At 46.5% G+C, this 18,349-nt stretch overlaps 1 protein-coding gene across 1 annotated transcript in view; it reads left to right on the top strand.

Annotated features, from left to right (window-relative positions):
* DRC9 (dynein regulatory complex subunit 9) overlaps positions 1 to 18,349 on the top strand; it is a 79,477-nt gene that overhangs the window by 47,772 nt on the left and 13,356 nt on the right. Inside the window, exon 9 of the mRNA XM_073589295.1 lies at positions 14,441 to 14,542. Within this exon, the coding sequence (XP_073445396.1) occupies positions 14,441 to 14,542 (102 nt within the window). The remainder of the gene's footprint in view (positions 1 to 14,440; positions 14,543 to 18,349) is intronic.

Below are 18,349 nucleotides of genomic sequence, written 5' to 3'. Positions count from 1 at the left end.
TGTCGGTACACAATCACTATGTACATCTCTAAGTTACCGTTTACTGTTCCCATGTGTTACACAATCACCGTATACATTAGTATTGTTCTTTAGCCCGATCCACCCTAGTCCACCCAGTATTGCGGTTTTACATGAAGCCTAGGTGGGTCATACACAGAAATAATTCAGCAGAAAATCAGAAGTATCTTAAAGCAACATGATCCTAATATTCAGCAAAGCGTTTATATAGTGTTACAATTTTGATTCTTGTATATATTCATGTGCCATATATTCTCCCCTTAACAGCAGGACGGCAGCAGCAATGGAGGTGCTACCATTTGCCCAGTTCCACCTCAGACCTCTTCAACTAGCCATTCTCAGATCCTGGGACAGGAACCCTTTCTCCCTCGAAAGGGAGTTCCGACTGACGGAGTCAACCAGGAAATCACTGTACTGGTGGCTCAAACCACCCGTACTGGCCAAAGGAAAATCCTTTCTTCCCAGTCGATGGAAAGTCCTGACCACCGACGCGAGTCTAACAGGATGGGGTGCAGTGCACCTACATCACAGGGCACGTAGTCTCCAATAGAAGCGACCATGCCCATCAACATTCTGGAGATACGAGCTATCTTCCTGGCGCTAAAAGTTTTTTGCCATCTGCTGAAGGCCTCTCACATCAGAGTGCAGTCGGACAATGCCACGGCAGTGGCATATGTGAACCACCAAGGTGGGACTCGCAGTGCCCAGGCAATGAGAGAAGTGGCGCGTCTCCTTCGCTGGGCAGAAAACAAGAAATCAGTACTCTCAGTGGTCCACAGTCCGGGTGTGGACAACTGGGAAGCCGACTACCTCATCAGACAGGAAATGGACTCGGGGGAGTGGTCTCTCCATCCCAAAATCTTTCATCGGATCTGTTATCGCTGGGGGACTCCGGACGTGGACCTAATCGCATCTCATCTCAATGCCAAGGTCTCCAATTTCATGGCAAGGACACGCGATCCGAGGTTGCTCGGGGCGGATGCCCTGGTTCAGGACTGGACTCAGTTCCAGCTTCTGTACATTTTCCCACCTCTTCCCCTGATGGCCAGAGTTATGAGGAGGATTAAACAGGAAGGAGTTCCGACCATCCTAATTGCGCCGGACTGGCCCAGACGTACATGGTACGCCGACATCATTCAGCTTACAGCAGACACCCCTTGGCGTCTTCCAGACCGTCCCGATCCCCTGTCTCATGACCCGTTCTACCTCCAGAATTTGGGGACTCTCAATTTGACGGCGTGGCCTTTGAAACCTGGGTTTTAACCCAGGCAGGTTTTGCTCCAGACGTCATTAGAACCATGATCAGGGCACGGAAACCAGCTTCCGCCAAGGTTTATTATCGTACCTGGAAAACGTATTTTACTTGGTGCGACTCTCGGGGGCGAATTCCGTTCCCTTACTCTCTTCCGAAAGTTCTTGGTTTCCTTCAATCAGGTCTGGACGCCGGCCTATCCTTAGGATCGCTTAAGGGTCAGGTGTCAGCGCTTTCAGTTCTCTTTCAGAAGCGTATTGCTAACAAACCACAAGTCAGGACGTGTCTTCAGGGAGTCTCCAGATTGGTCCCTCCTTACAGACGTCCACCGGATACGTGGGACCTTAATTTGGTCCTAACTGCTCTACAGGCACCTCCTTTTCAACCTCTTAAGGAAGTTCCACTTCGAGTTTTATCACAAAAGATGGTCTTCCTCGTGTCAATCACCTCGCTACGCAGGGTGTCTGAGCTGTCAGCGCTCTCCTGCAAACAGCTTTTCCTATTCTTCCACCAGGACAAGGTGGTTCTCCGTACAGTTCCATCCTTCCAAAGGTTGTGTCTGATTTCCACCTCAATGAGGGCATCTCATTACCGACCCTTTGCCCGGCTCCGGTTCATAGAGTGGAGAGGGCCCTGCATACGCTTGACCTTGCCAGGGCATTGCGTATATGTGTGTCTAGGACTCCACCCTTCCGGAAGTCTGATTCCTTTTTTTCCTTCTTCCAGAAGGCATTCGCAAGGGTTTACCGGCTTCAAAAGCTACCCTTGCCAGGTGGATCAGGTCCACCATCCATGACGCCTACTGCCTAAACAATTCCCCTATTCCGGCCGGTATCACGGCACATTCCACATGGGCGGACTAGCTTACACATGTTTACAAAACAATACAGTGTGCATACTCAGTCCTCAGTGGAAGCGAGTCTGGGTAGGCGGGTACTGCAGGCGGCAGTGTCCCAAGTCTAGGGACCTGTCAGCACAATATTCGTCCATTGCTTCCCACCCAGGGACTGCTTTGAGACGTCCCAAGGTCCTGTGTCCCCCAATGAGGCGAAAGAGTAAAGGAGATTTTTGTGTACTCACGGTAAAATCTTTCTCTTAGCCTCTAATTGGGGGACACAGCTCCCACCCTGTTGCCCTTGCGGGCTGTTATTATGTTGGGTACTCATATTGTTCCTTGAGCTGTACATAGTAGCCTTTGTTTATAGGCTTGGTTATGTTGGATTTGTTATCTCCTCCTACTGCTTGGGTACAAAAACTGAGGTAAGGCGGATGCCGCCCAGGGGTGTATACTGTGGAGGAGGAGCCAGAGCCAAATCTTTTTCAGATTACGCATAGTGTCGCCTCCTAGTGGACAGAAAGCATAACACCCAAGGTCCTGTGTCCCCCAATTAGAGGCTAAGAGAAAGATTTTACGGTGAGTACACAAAAATCTCCTTTTTTCCTTCTTTGTAAACTTTTTGCTTTTTCACTTTGTACAAACCAAGCAAATTATATTATGTACACACACTCCTTTCATGGGATGTTGTCATTCTTTAATGCATAGCTAATAAATTTCTTTATCACTTAATTGGCAGACACATGTAACCATGGTATATGCTGCTGTCGCTAGGAAGCTGATACTAGGCAAACACCCACCGACTGGCACAAGGCTCGTCAGTTTTAGCTTAGTGTCAGTACGAGACAGACCTAGATCTGATCTCAGATCCATCTTTTTCTCCTTAGGTCACCCTGTTGTGCATTATTAAACTTTTCCTTTTGTCTTTCAGATTCTGCTCTTCGGGGTAACATGGTGTAAAGCCTCACCCTGTTTTCCCAAAATAGTGACCGAGAGAACAGTGTGGTGCCATCCACATCATGCACTCTGTGGTCTGCGAGGCAGGACCTTTGCCCCTGAAACTCCAAGCGTGTCTCAGGATGGATCGTGGCGGCCGTTCCTTTGTTTCCTCACCACTCCAGTCCTCTCCTAGTGGTGGTGTTGGGAAAAAGACACTGGCGATTTCTCAGTGGTCTTCCCCGACACAGTCTTCTGCACCATCTGGGACCAGGACAGTGTGGGAAGGAGGATGTCGTTTTCCAGTGATCCCCTCCTCACCTGGGGCGCCTTTTGTCGTTCTTGGGATGGGGAAGAAGTAGTCAGGACCTCGTCGAGACAAGGTACCCTTTTCTTCACAGTACCTCTTCAGACGGGGAGGCATAAAAAAGAGGTGGAGATCACAGCTCCCCCTGCGTGTTCTCCGATGCGCCGATGTGGGCACACTATAAATTTAATCCCTGGTCTCTCTTTACGCCTGCTCGAGTCTTAACCACTCCTCCCCGTGTGCAAAAGCCAATCAGAAATCTAGGGCTGTCAGGCATTTTTCTGCTTCTCCCTTCATTATCAGCCAATAGTGTGCAATGTCTTTTGTGCCTTTTCCGGCCTGTGGGAGCCCGACTCATTTCAGACCGGGTCTGGTTACTGCCTCCTTTGCAAGCAGCAACCAATCAGCACTTGAGGATTACAGCGTGTATTTTCCCTTCCTGTGAGATCTCGCTTTTTTTTTCTTATTTTCCACAGTGTGGGCTTTCCGCACACCTTGATTAAGCCCCTTCCGTCTCCTTTGCATCGCTGAGGTTGCGCCCTCCTTCTGGTGCCTGCATGACACTGTTCCTCCTGCTGGACCAATCTCCTCCATATCCAAAAACGGGTAGATTCTTGTCCAGGCTACTTTTTCCTGTCCATCTAGGCTTAGCCCTCCTCAGCATCCCTTCTCAGCTCTAGGGGGGCTCCTGGTCCCCTTTTCATTTGATTTGTTCGGCAATTGCCTTTATTTATAACTATGCCGGCGCTGCCCGGGCATAGTGAATAACTACGGTTAGTTATAACAAATTATAATGATTATATATATATATATATATATATATATATATATAAAGCTGAGTGTAGAGCCCCGCCCATTCCCCGCATAGCCACATTCACTATAATATCCCACATCATCCCGTCAGCCAGAGCTACCGGACTACTGCCACTAATATCCAACATTTTAACAGGGAAACTAATATCCCACATTTTAACAGGGAAAAATGCAAAGTATTACATCTGGGCAATAAAAATGAAAAAGGCATATAAAGAATGGGAGGAATAGGGCTAAGCAACAGCACATGTGAAAAAGACTTGGGTATACTAATAGATCACAGACTGAATATGAGTCAACAGTGTGATGCAGCAGCAGAAAAGGCAAATGCAATTCTACGATGTATTAACAGAAGCATACAGTCTAGATCACGTGAAGTCATTATTGCCCTCTGCTCCTCTTTGGTCAGACCTCATCTGGAATACTGTGTCCAGTTTTGGGCACAACATTTTAAAAAAGACATCAACAAACTGGAGCAAGTTCAGAAAAGAGCGACCAGAATGGTGACCGGTCTGCAAACACTGTCTTATGAGGAAAGGTTGCAGGATTTGGGAATGTTTAGCCTGCAAAAGAGAAGACTGAGAGGAGACTTAATAACTGTCTACAAATATCTCAAGGGCTGTCACATTGCAGAAGGATCATCTTTATTCTCATTTGCACAAGGAAAGACTAGTAGCAATGGGATGAAACTGAATGGGAGGAGACACAGATTAGATATCAGAAAAAACTTTTTGACAGAGTGATCAATGAGTGGAACAGGCTGCCACGAGAGGTGGTGAGTTCTCCTTCAATAGAATTCTTCAAACAGAGGCTGGACAGATATCTGTCTGGGATGATTTAGCGAATCCTGCTTTGAGCAGGGGGTTGGACCAGATGGCCCAGGAGGTCCCTTCCAACTCTACGATTCTATGATTCTATCATCCCGTCAGCCAGAGCCACTGGACAACTACTCCTAATATCCCACATCATCCCATCAGCCAGAGCCACCGGACAACTATCACTAATATCCCATATCAACCCGTCAGCCTAGAGTCAGAACCAGAGCGCTGAGTGGAACGGTCCTAACTTCCATACTGGGGATCCCTTTAAGAGAGGCCTGGCGTCAGAACCAGAGCGCTGAGTGGATTTTCCCTGACTTCCATACCAATGATCCCTTTAATAGAAGCCAGGGGTGAGAATCAGAGCGCTGAGGGATTTGCCCTAACTTCCATACCGGAGATCTCTTTAAGAGAGGCCTGGGGTCAGTTCCAAAGCATAGAGTGGATTTCCCCTCACTTCCGTACCGAGGATCCCTTTAAGAGGGGACTTGGGTCAGAACCAGAGCTCTGAGTGGATTTGCCCTAACTTCCATACCGGGGATCCCTTTAAGAGAGCCTGGGATCAGAACCAGAGTGCTGAGTGGATTTGCCCTGACTTGCATACCAATGATCCCTTTAATAGAACCCTGGGGTCAGAATCAGAGCGCCGAGGGATTTGCCCTAACTTTCATACAGGAGATCCCTTTAAGAGAGCCTGGGGTCAGTACCAGAGCATTTGAAGGCAATTGCCCTGACTTCCATACCGGGCATCTCTTTAAGAGAGGCCTGGGGTCAGAATTAAAGTGCTGGATGGATTTGCCCTGACTTCCATACCGGAGATCCCTTTAAGAAGGGCCTGGGGTAAGTACCAAAGCGCAGAGTGGATTTGCCCTAAATTCCATACCAATGATCCCTTGAAGAGACCCTGGGGTCAGAACCACAGAGCTGAGTGGAACTGTCCTAACTTCCATAGCGGGGATCCCTTTAAGAGAGGCCTGGGGTCAAAACCAAAGCGCTGGATGGATTTTCTCTGACTTCCATACCAATGATCCCTTTAAGAGGGAAGATGTGCCTATGGGATGAAGGATGTGTGAAGGGGATATAGGCATGGGAGGGGGGATTCATTTCTGTCATGTGCTCTCTGCTCCTTTCAGAGGGGCCGACAATGGCTGGGAGCTTATGTTCCCAGGGATGCTAGATTTCTCCCACCATGTCAGTGTCTGCTGAGGTGTTGTCAAGTGGGAAAACTGTTGGTCATAGCAACCAATCACAGCTCAGCTTCTTTTAACCAGCTCTGGTGATATGAGAGATGCTTAGTGATTGTTTGCAAGGAAAACTGTTGCTCATAGCAACCAATCACAGCTCAGCTTCTCTTGAACAGCTCTGGTGAAATGAAAGATGCTTCATGATTGGTTGGTGATACACACACACACACACACACACACATATTCATTTTTATATATAGAGATTGGTTATTTTGCAATGTATACTTATGTTATTTTGCTATGGATATGCTGTGTTTTCAGTATCCTAATTTTTTTTTTTTATTTACATACAACTTTTTTGTAGGAATATTATGTTATCCCAATATCCATTGTTCTGTCCTGATGCTTTACATATGTTGCCTATGTCTGTTGTGATGGCACGCATTCTGGACCCTTCTTGGAATGCTTATGTTCCTAATGCGCAGGTTTGGTGACGTTCTTCTGGTATTTGGAGAACATCTTCTTTTGTTTCCTCCATGTGGAACGCATATTGGCTGCTCGCGCCTGCGCGGTGTCAACTTCCGGCCAATGGTTCGCATACACGGCGGGTTGATAGTGGAACGCATGATTACTGCACATGCGCACCGACGGCATTTTTTCGTTCGTTTACACATTACTGCATGACCGGAAGCTTATTTGTATTGAACGCCGCCCATTGTGCAGGCATGCTACCCGTGATAGCTGGATCAAGAGTTCTGTGATTGCCGCTTCTAGGCATTTGCAATCATGAGAATGGTAGTAAGTGCACTTACTAGTGTATATATACCTGACATGACTGACTAGTGCCTGACTTCCCCTGACAAATCTACATGGGTTAGCGATATGCGTTGGGAACTTTGGGCATCACCATATCCCGTGCTGTGGCAAGTATATACCTCATCATGCATATTTCTTACTGATTAATTGCATGGGTCAGTGTGTGGTAATCAGAATTGTTTTGTCTAGGACTATCTTGTCTTAGACTTTATATCACTTTTTCCCCCCCTCTTTGTTTCATGATTTTGTAACATTATTTCTATTAATTGACTCAAGGGGGTTATTATATTGTGCTATATACTTTACTGCCGTCCACACATTGACTGGATGCTTGCATGGTCTTCCATTTATTTGTTTTTTTCTCTCTTGATACTTTTGATTTCTTTGTATGGGGGGTATAGTTATCCTCTTAGGGTATGTGCAAACTTTGCGGATTCGTGTGCGGATCCGCAGCGGATTTGGCCCTGCGGATCCGCTGCAGATTCGCTAGTGATGTACAGTACTATGTTATCCTATGGAAAAAAAACCTGCTGTGCACATGCTGTGGAAAAATCCGCGTGGAAACGCAGCGGTTTATTTTCCGCAGCATGTCAATTATTTGTGGGGATTCAGCAGCGTTTTTACACCCATTCCATTATAGGAATCTGCAGGTGTAAAAACGCATGCCAAATCCGCAATAAATGCTCACAAAATCTGCAGGAAATCCACAGTAAAAATGCGGGTATTTTGACCTGCGGATTCTGCAGATTCCACGCGGAAAAATCCGCACACGAATCCGCAACATGTACACATACCCTTAGGATGTATTATTCTTGTTAACTTGTTTGTGTGTACTCTATTGGGAGTTTGTGTATGTCTATTTATGCTTTTTATGCATGGTTTTTAATTGTTTTTAATATTTTTTGTGCAGTATTTGTTCTCAATAAAAACCTTTTTCACTTGCTATTTGTGGTGTGTGCACTTGCATTTGCGCTATTTCTCTTTCTTTTTGGCTCATTACAGACCCAGGGAGTCTCGCACCCATAGCTCCCACACCACTATTTACTTCGCCTCTGCCTTCTGTAAAAAAAAAAAGTGGCCCACAGGTCAGGCCTTCTGCACAGACTGCAGTTCTTCCATCATGCAGGCCCCATAGGACTCCCCCCCCCCCTCTGGAGTGGGCTGTTGCTATTTGTCAGTCAGTATCTGACCTTACCAAGGTATCCCAGTCCCTGGTACAGACCCTTGAACATTTACCTAACTTTTCAGCTGCCTCCGTCGCTCTGATCGTTCGAATGAATCGCAGGCTTCCATCCACCACCGTCAGCATGGCAAATCAAGAGTAGGTCCAAGGAGCGGACACATTCCAGTCCCCTTCTCCCTCCACATCCTCCAGGATGCCTTCGATTTCCCTACTCCCCAGAGTCTGATCTTGATTCCCAGTCTGATTCTGACCTCGTCACGGACCAACCTTCCTAACTCCAGGACATGGTAGACAATCTTATATCAGCCATCAATCAGACCCTCAATATTAATAATTAAGAGAGTCCAACTCTGGACCACTCCATATCATTCAAAAAGGTTAAACGTCCTCCCCGAGTCTCTGCAAGGAGTTTGAGGGACTCTTTGCCAAACAGTAGGAGCACCCGGAAAAGCATTCCCAGCCAGAAGGCAGTTGGATATTCTATATCTCTTCAATCTCAATTTCCTCAGCAAATTGGCAGAATCCCCGGCTGTGGTCCCCCCAGTATCTCGCCTGTCTGCTAAGACGGTCCTATCTCTTCCAGACAGTTCTTCCCTCAAGGACTCCACTAACAGATAGATGGAAACCCTAACCAAGTCTGCCTTTGAGGCTGCAGAGCAGGGGTGGGGAATCTTTTTTCTGCCAAGGGCCATTTGGATACCATCCTTTGGGGGCCGTACAAACTCCGCCCACAAATTACATCCTGACTCTGGCACTGGTGTCAGGACGTAATCTTTCATTGCATGCCCTTCAGTGTTCATTAGTGAACACTGCGTGTGTGTGCTAACAGAGCAAGAAGAAATTAATGAGTTTGTGGCAATCAAAATACAGCTCCCTGCCCAAGAATGCGGTCCCTGAGAATCTGCCCGGGGGCCTGATAAAAGGTCATCGAGGGCCGTAAATGGCCTTGGGGCCTGAGGATTCCCCATCCCTGCTGCAGAGCATCGCTCTGCCACTTCACTTCCAACTGGGTAGCCAAATCTGTTGTCACCTGGGAAAAGCTTCTTCGGCAGTTCATTTTATCAACGGCCTCACCTGATGAGCTTGCTGATCTTGTGGATCACATAGCTCACGCAGGTAAATATTTGCTCGCTACATCCCTTGACGTCGCCAGCTTTTCTGCCCGTGTTACCAGCAACATTTTAGCCATATGCAGGATTCTCTGGCTCAAAGCCTGGAATGCGGACCCTATATTCAAAAAGTCCCTTATCAATCTTCCTTTTTACGACTCACATCTTTTTGAGTCTAAGCTGGGTCAGCTCATCTCCAACGCCACTGGAGGCAAGAGTACCTCCCTTCCTCAGCCAAAACCCAACCGTCCCTTTACAAGGAAACCTCTTCAATTTCGGCCCATTCGTCATTTCTCCTCCTCTGGGACCTCCATTTAGCGTGACCTGTCTCGTGTCCAGCCAGACAGTAGACAGCAGTCCTTCAAACCAGCCCCAGCATGTTTCTCTAAAGGCCACTCTGCCAGATCCTCCGATGCCCAATCCAATAGATTCTCTTTGGCATAACGGATCACCCCCAACTGGGAATCACGGTAGGTGGTAGTCTTCTGCTCTTCCCGGGATGCATGGATCTCCGTAGTCGATGATGGCTGGGTCAGGGAACTTGTTAACAGAGGTTAAAGCATAGAGATTTCATCTCTCCCAGGACCCTTGGAGAAGTTTTTTCATGTCCCGTCCTCCAAGGGTCATATCTTAGACTCCCAGCTTCTTCAGAGCTATCAACTCTCTCCTCTGGATAGGGGTCATCATACCCGTTCTCCCCCAGAAACGCTTCTCTGGTTTCTATTCCAACCTTTTCATGGTCACAAAACAGGATGGACCTCAAGCTTCTAAACAGGCAGGTGCACCACCGCCGTTTCCGAATGGAACCTCTCCGCTCGGTAATTGCCTCCATGGAGCTTGTGGAGTTCCTCTGCTTGGTGGACATTCAGAATGCCTATCCCAATTTGCTCAACACAAGAACTTTCTGCATTTGACGGTCCCAGAAAGCCTTCCTTTTCATCAGTCTACCGAAAATCAGAGCCATCAACCTTTCTCTTCTCCACTGGCAGGATCTTCTGTCGGAAAGACCAGTCCAACAACGCCATGGCCGTGGCATACATAAACCAACAGGGTGGGACACGCAGTGAGTCAGTCATGCTAGAGGTCTCACAAATTCTGGCTTGGGCCGAACGGAAAGTATCAACGATCTCATTGGTCCACATTCCAGTCGTGAACAACTGGGTCGCCGACTTCCTAAGTCGTCAAGGTTTCTCCTCGGGCAAATGGTCCCTCAACCGATCTGTGTTCAAACAGATCTGTCAGAGGTGGAGCACTCCTGATGTCGATCTAATGGCGTCTCTGGTGAATCACAAAGGAGCCTCGGTTCGTGGCCAGGTCTTGCGACCCCCTGGCAATCAGTTACGAGGCCCTGGTCATTCCATGGTCTCAGTTTCAACTTCCGTACCTTTTTCCACCCCTTCCTCTGAAGATCAAGGCGGAAGGAGTTCCAGGAAGAAGTGCTTGGTACGAAGAGTTACTCAGCCTGCTCTCAGACATTCCTTGGAAGCTGCCAGACTGACCAGACCTACTGTCTCAGGGTCTCCTCTTCCAACAGACTTCCTAGTCTCTCAATTTAATGGCATGGCCATTGAAGCCGCAGTCCCGAGAAAGGCAGGATTCTCTCCCCACATTCAGACTATGATCAAGGTGAGGAAACCGTCATTTTCACGTATTTATCATCGGTCCTGGAAGGCCTTTTTTCGCTGGCGTGAAGATACACACAGTTCCCATATCCTTTTCTCTTACATCTATTTTGACTTTTTTGTGACAGGACTAGAGTCCAGTTTGTCTCTTAGTACCCTCAAGGGCCAGGTCTCGGCACTCTCAATCCAATTCCAACAAAGTATGGCATCTAGCCCCCAGGTCAGGGCCTTTCTTCAGGGTGTGGCCCATCTGGCACTACCCTATAGTACCCCCTTGGGTCCTTAACCTAGTTTTGAGCGTTCTCCAGGGATCTCGCCTGGAAGGTTGCCTTTTTAATTGCGATCACTTCCATTACACGGATCTCTGAATTACCATCTCTCTTGCTGCTCTCCCGTTTTTGTCTTTCACCAGGATAAGGTGATTCTTTGTCCAGTGCCCTCCTTCCTTCTTAAGGTGGTTTCCCTGTTCCATATCAAAGAGGATATTGTCCTTCCATTCTGATGCCCTTCACCCGTCAATGCTCTGGAAAGGTCTGTCCACAACCTTGACCTAGTCACAGCACTGCGCTTCTACTTCTCAAAGACAACACCCTTCAGACGATCAGACTCCTTGTTCGTCATTACTGAGGGTTGTCGGCAGGAACTCCCTGCCTCCAAATCTACTATTGCCCATTGGATCCACCCAGCTATCGGGAGGCTTATTGTGTCAAAAACAAATGGCTCACTCCCTTCAGGACCTGTGGGGCCTCCTAAGCCATTCGCCACCAGGCTTCTACAACCCAGATTTGTAAGGCCGTTACCTGGTCATCTCTCCATACATTTGCAAGATTCTACAGGGTACATACCTACACCTCGGCTGATGCCGGCATAGGTAGGAAGGTGCTGCAAGCAGCGGTTGCCCAACCTGATTTGAGCAAGTTGTTCTGTCTCCCATTGAAGCAAAAAAGAAGGGTTTTTGGTACTCACCGTTAAAACTCTTTCTTGGAGCCTTCATTGGGGGACACAGCACTCTCCCTGGTTTGTTCCTATATTGGACCTATGTGCCGTTGGTTGGGATTGTATATAGTTATTGTTTACTTCTCCTACTGCTTTTTCACTAATTGACGAGCTTTGTGCCAGCCAGTCAGTGGGTATATACTATGGAGGAGAAGCTAATTTTTTTTGCCTAGTATCAGCCTCTTAGGCTGGTTTCACATTTGCGTTTTTTAGCGCTGGAAAAAAACGCATACCTGCGCATGCGTTTTTTCCCCTATATTTAACATGGGTGCGCATACCTGCGCGCTGGTAAGCGCATGTATGCGATTTTCATGCGCTGCGTTTTTTTGGGGTGTGCGTTGGTATTTTCCAGACGCAGCATGTTGCATTTTTTGGCCCTGCAAAAAAGCGCATGCGCACATATGCGCACGTTTTGCGCTAAAAATGGCCATTATAGCCTATGGATGCGCATATGTGCGCACTGGCATGCTCATGTATGCGTTTTTTTGCATATGCGTTTTTTTTTTTTAACCATGGAATTTAGGGGTTTGGGTTAGAGTTAGGGTTAGTTAAGGGGGTTTAGGGTTAGGGTTAGGGTCAGGGTTAGGGTTGGGGTTTGGGTCAGGGTTAGGGTTAAGTATGGTTTGGTTAAGGGTTAGGGTCAGGGTTAGGGTCAGGATTAGGGTTAAGTATGGTTTTGTTAAGGGTTAGGGTCAGGGTTAGGGTTAGGGTCAGGGTTAGGGTTGGGGTCAGGGTTAGGGTTAGGGTTAAGTATGGTTTTGTTAAGGGTTAGGGTCAGGGTTAGGGTCAGGATTAGGGTTAAGTATGGTTTTGTTAAGGGTTAGGGTCAGGGTTAGGGTTAGGGTCAGGGTTAGGGTTAAGTATGGTTTTGTTAAGGATTAGGGTCAGGGTTAGGGTCAGGATTAGGGTTAAGTATGGTTTTGTTAAGGGTTAGGGTCAGGGTTAGGGTTAGGGTTAGGGTTAGGGTCAGGGTTAGGGTTAGGGTTAGGGTTAGGGTCAGGGTTAGGGTTAAGTATGGTTTTGTTAAGGATTAGGGTCAGGGTTAGGGTCAGGATTAGGGTTAAGTATGGTTTTGTTAAGGGTTAGGGTCAGGGTTAGGGTTAGGGTCAGGGTTAGGGTTAGGGTCAGGGTTAGGGTTAGGGTCAAGGTTAGGGTTAGGGTTAGTTAGGGTTTAGGGTTTGGGTTAGGGTTAAGTATGATTTGGTTAAGGGTTAGGGTCAGGGTTAGGGTTAGGGTCAGGGTTAGGGTTAGTAAAGTCATGGTTTGGGTAGTGTGAGGGGCCACCTAAAAATGTTGGAAAAAAACGCAAACGCGGTAAAAACGCACTAAAAACGCGTACAAACGCTTAAAAACGCTGCGTTTTTTTCATGCATGCTCATAAAAATGCTTGAAAAAAACGCAGCAGTTGTATGCTTATGTATGCGTTTTTTCAATGCGTTTTTTTGCGGGAAAAACGCGCTGCAAAAAAAAGCAAGTGTGAAACTAGCCTAAGCGACAGCAGCATACACCCCATGGTTACTTGTGTCCCCAATGAAGGCTCCAAGAAAAATTTTATGGTGAGTAGCAAAAATCCTTTTTTAAGAGGTTTTCTCACTGAGACATTTTGTGATATAGATGCCACATTGATTTTTAGTTATGGAGAACTCTATGGTTAACACAGTCCTCCACATAAGAGACAAAATGCCTTTCAATACAGTTTCCTCAAAAAGGAACAAAAGAATAAAATGCCTACAATTTTCTCAAAGGCATTTCACCAATTTCTGTTAGATTGCCATCGCACTCTTTCTATAGCATTTCTCTACCCTTTTGACTCTTTTCCGTGCACACCTTTAGGCTAGGGCTACACTGTGACTTTGATTGCAATAGCTGTAGGTGTTTCCTGTGCGACAATGCAATATGACCCCATTAACTTAGATAGTGCCACAATCTACCAGTGGCACCAAGCAAACGTCTGTCGTGGCTAAAGTCACCGTGTAGCCGTAGCCTTATTTACAATCCTACAATATGAAGTCATAGCCATAGAGAAGTACAGAGGTTATACAGAAATGTAGTTACGAAGGCGCTTATTCATTTTCAGGCTGATGTGTAACAATGATTGACCATTACTACACTAGAGTCACAAAAATATTTTTACACGAGTCACAAAAATATTTTTAAAAGTGTTATTTCATGGACCACTTTATTTCAATATTTTTGGTTTATTGCATGTAAAACCGAAGACAAAACCAAAGATGGATTACAGACCATGAATGCTACACCCTTGTACTTTTATGCATAACATTCTTAGGGCATATCGCACAGGATGTAATTTAAGTGGCAATATTAATGCTAAATTGCAGAGATCACTGCACTTTCAGCTTCCTGAATGCTGTGAATGTACCGCTGAATTAGAGAAAATACGCAAAAAATCAACTCTCATCCACCATACTGTTCCTTTAATATGCAACAGAACGCACCCTTATTGTTTGCTGTAATCTGCATGCTAGGTCATATTAGGTGTATTCTTGAGTATTTGTGGCCTATTCAACAATTTTTTTATTATTACCGTAAGTATGAAGAGTATGAAACTGTGATTATTGAAGATCGCTTAGAGAAAGAGAGAGCCCAGCAAAAGAAGAAGCAAGAGAAGATGGAACTCGCAAGTGCAATTAAGGTAAACTATTTGGAGTATGTTAACCCTTTCACTATATTGAACTTAACGGTACATCCTACTTCCCAAGTAGTTACTGCAAATTAATGTACAGGTACAACTTTGTGATCAGGCAGGCACAGAAGCCTTGTCCAACTCAGTCACTGTGGGAGCTAGACTTATAGAGCATCTGTCAGTCAGATCAACCCTCGGTTCACATAGCGTTAACACAGCCCGTTATGCTATACCGCTAGCGCTGATGCTTCATCAGCGCTAGCGGTGACAGATCCTCAGACGCTGCAGGCCGCGTCTGAGACTCCGTCAGTGAATAACGGCACGTTGCGAACGCATGCCGCTTTACGGCATACGTTGCGATGCGCCACATAATGGGGGTCTATGGTGGCGTTAACGGACTGTGTTACAACGCGTTATACTGCGGTGTAACGCAGTCCGTTTAACGGACGCAGAACATAGTGTGACCCCAGCCATCTATGTGGGTATGCATTTCATAGAAAGTTTAATAAAATTATATCTTGATATCTGCAATCTGATGTTTTATTTCAGAGTAATACACATCTTTCTTAATTTGTAAACAAGCTGTTAAGCTGTATGGGCCGAACACCAGTGTGAGACATGTAATGACTGACAGTCTGCTCTCATGATATGCATTTCTCACACTGGTAACTCCCCCTTTCATGTAAAATAAGCTCTGGAGGCAGATTCTCAGGGAGATCTATGTCTGGCCCAAACATGGATTTCTCTGGACTAAGACATTAGGTCACAGTTATCAATGTATTATTTTATTTAGCTTCCTATGACCTACATGCCCTTAGGAGGGTTGATCCTACAGTAACAGCCTGTGTCAGTGCCAGCACTGTCCCTGGCCATTTAACCCCACGTTCAATAATGAATTTGGGATTTAAATGTTTGTAAGGGGGAGGGAACACTTTTTCCCACCCAATCAGCCCCACAGCCTCGCAATTATGAGGTGCCATTGGTGGTCATGGCAACAGGAAGCAAAGGAATGAACTAAAGGTGTTTTATACCCTGTTTTTCTCAGTGCCTAACAGGCCAACTGTCAGGATTAATAGATCGCAATACAGAAGTATTGTAAGGTATTAGAAATGCAAAAAAAATAAAAACAGAAAACATGTTTTGCTAATAAAATCACTATGTAAAGATTCCACTGTGTCCGGAACGTCCCGACACTATTTAACCTTTAAGGTGAACACTGTAATGGAAAAAGTCAATTTTGTTTTCCTTCACAATGCTGCAAAAAAAGAAAGTTCAAAAAGTTGTACGTAAAGAGCAATGTTATCGCCGAAAACATCTTGTCCCTCAACAAACAAGACCTGACTCAGATCGGTCAGCGGAAAAGTAAAATACTTATAGCTTTCAGAATTGTTCTTTAGTGTGCAAAAGTATCAAAACATAACATATATAAATCTGGTATTTCTGTAACTGCACTGAACCAAAAATAAAGCCGCCTTATCACTTATATTGCATGGTGCACGACCTAAAATAAATATAAAAGCAATTCTTGAACTGCGGTTGATTTGCTCATTCTTCCTCTCAAAAATAACAATAAGGGTCTGTTCACATTTATCCTGTGTTTACACTGAGCACTTACACCAGGGTTTCTGTCTAAGGGTACAGTTACACTTAAAGATGCACGACAACTATACAACCTTGTCAGGATCGCTGGTGCATCGCTACATGATCGCTGGTGAGCTGCCAAACAGGTTTCTAAGGTACACATCGGGTAACTAAGTGACGCGCGCCGCTTAGTAACCCGATATTTCCCTTAGGTACCAGCTCCCACTTAGAGCGCTGCGAGCGTCTCTGATCGTTGCCTCCCGCTGCCACACGCAGCAATGCGCGCTGGCCAGCGGGAGAGCAACGATGAAAAAATGGCCCAGGACGATGCTGCACGATCAGCGATACCCGGCGGGGGGGGGGGCGGTCGCTGATCCCCGTCACACACAGCGATCTCGTGTGTGACGGGGCCTTAAATCACTAAAAAGCAGGATTCAGACAAAAGCCTTGATGGAACATTCACTACAATAAGGCTGATGGAGTCACTTCGGATTCTCTCTCGCCTCTTTCCTGGTGGGTTCCTCTCTAGGCATGAACAAAAATGCAGTTGACAACATGTTTGTGCACTAGAAAGATGAACATCACTTGAACAAAGACCATGCAAAGTTCAATTTGAGTCCATCTGCTTCATTACATTGAATGAGTCTTTCTAAATTACTTATTTTGCAAATTTCGATCTAAATCTCCAACATAACAGCTCAGAGTAGAGCACAGGATAAATGTGAATTGAACATTCAGAAATCCAGTAACTTCAACTTAACCCATAAAAACAATCTCCATCTCAGGTTTGTCATCTGTCAACAGAAATATATGTGGTTCAAAGGTTGCTGGTAGCACTGAGGCTCTGGAAAAGTGACATGGCTCCTTTAAAAATAATCCCGTATGGGGGCGTGGCCTAGCGCACGATGTGAGAGGACGTGCAGTGGAGCTCTCCTGCCACAATCTCCCTTACTATGGATACCTGAGGCGCCGCCGAACGCTGAAATCGCTCCAAGGAGTGTGCAGAGATCCGGGGAGTAGCAGTGAGTGGAGGACGGACTGGTGGAGAGGAGTCCCGCACGAGGATGACGCACAGGAGACAGAAGGAGCTGGCAGCGTCGGGAAGCGCTCAGGCCCAAGATGGCGCCGAGGCTGCAGAGGAGGCGGCAAGGGCGAGCGCGGCATATCAAAGACGGATGGAGGTGATCGCTCGGCTGGAACGCTTTGCGAGGTCAGAGGAGGCTGCTAATGAGAGGTCAGCGGCTGAAGGTGAGAGACCTGACACAACGCAGGTCCCTGGTAAACAGCAGGAAGGAGGGGGCCAGCCACAGAGTGGTGGGGAGGAACAGAGATCCCCTGTTGTGGCTGCACGCGCTGGCCAGCTTGAACAGCCGGACACATTAGATATAGCAGAGCCGACGCTCAAAGATATATTTTCTGTGGTAATTTACAACAAGTCTGCCCTTGCGGCTTTGAACAGTCGTGTGGATGATTTAAAGGGAGAGATGGCTTCGATTAATGCTGCAGTGCGCAAAGTTGAACAGAGAATGGAGGTGGTGGAAGAACGGGTGGGAAGCGCTGAAGACCAGGTTAATGAACTGTTGAAAAGGGAAAAAAAGTATGTGCAACGTATAGCTGAACTGGAATTTAAAACTGATGATCTGGAGAACCGCTCCCGTAGGAGCAACCTGAGGATTGTGGGGGTACCAGAAAAAGCGGAAGGAAATAACCCCACTGAGTACATTGAGTCATGGCTGAAAAATACTGTAGGAGGAGATGGTCTCACAAAAATGTTTTCCGTTGAAAGAGCACATCGGGTGCCCACCAGACCCCTGCCCCCAGGATCAGCCCCAAGAGTCATCTTGGCCAAAGTTCTGAATTATCGGGACCGGGATACTCTGCTGAGGAAAGCCAGGACCTGTGCGGAACTTACCATAGATGGCAATCGCATCTCCATCTACCCAGACTACTCTGCAGCGGTTCAAAAGCTCCGGATGACGTTTGGAGAAGTTAAAAGACGACTACAAGACATGGATGTGCGCTATTCAATGATCTACCCAGCTAAGCTGAGAGTTTGTAGCTTTGGATCGAGTGCACTTTTTTCAAAATCCAGAGGAGGCGACACTCTGGCTTGACTCTAACATAAAGAATATCAGAGCGGGACAGTCCCGTTGAAGCATACTCTGAGTGATGTTGAAACAGTGACTAACTGTGATTTAGTTTGAATTTGATAAGTTCATGGTCATCTCTGAGATG

This window comes from Dendrobates tinctorius, unplaced genomic scaffold, assembly GCF_039654945.1.
Source record: "Dendrobates tinctorius isolate UK_male_01 unplaced genomic scaffold, ASM3965494v1 ptg000107l, whole genome shotgun sequence".
Taxonomy (NCBI): Eukaryota; Metazoa; Chordata; class Amphibia; order Anura; family Dendrobatidae; genus Dendrobates; species Dendrobates tinctorius.
Note: the sequence above shows the minus strand (reverse complement) of the source record. Positions and strands in the feature narration are given on the sequence as shown.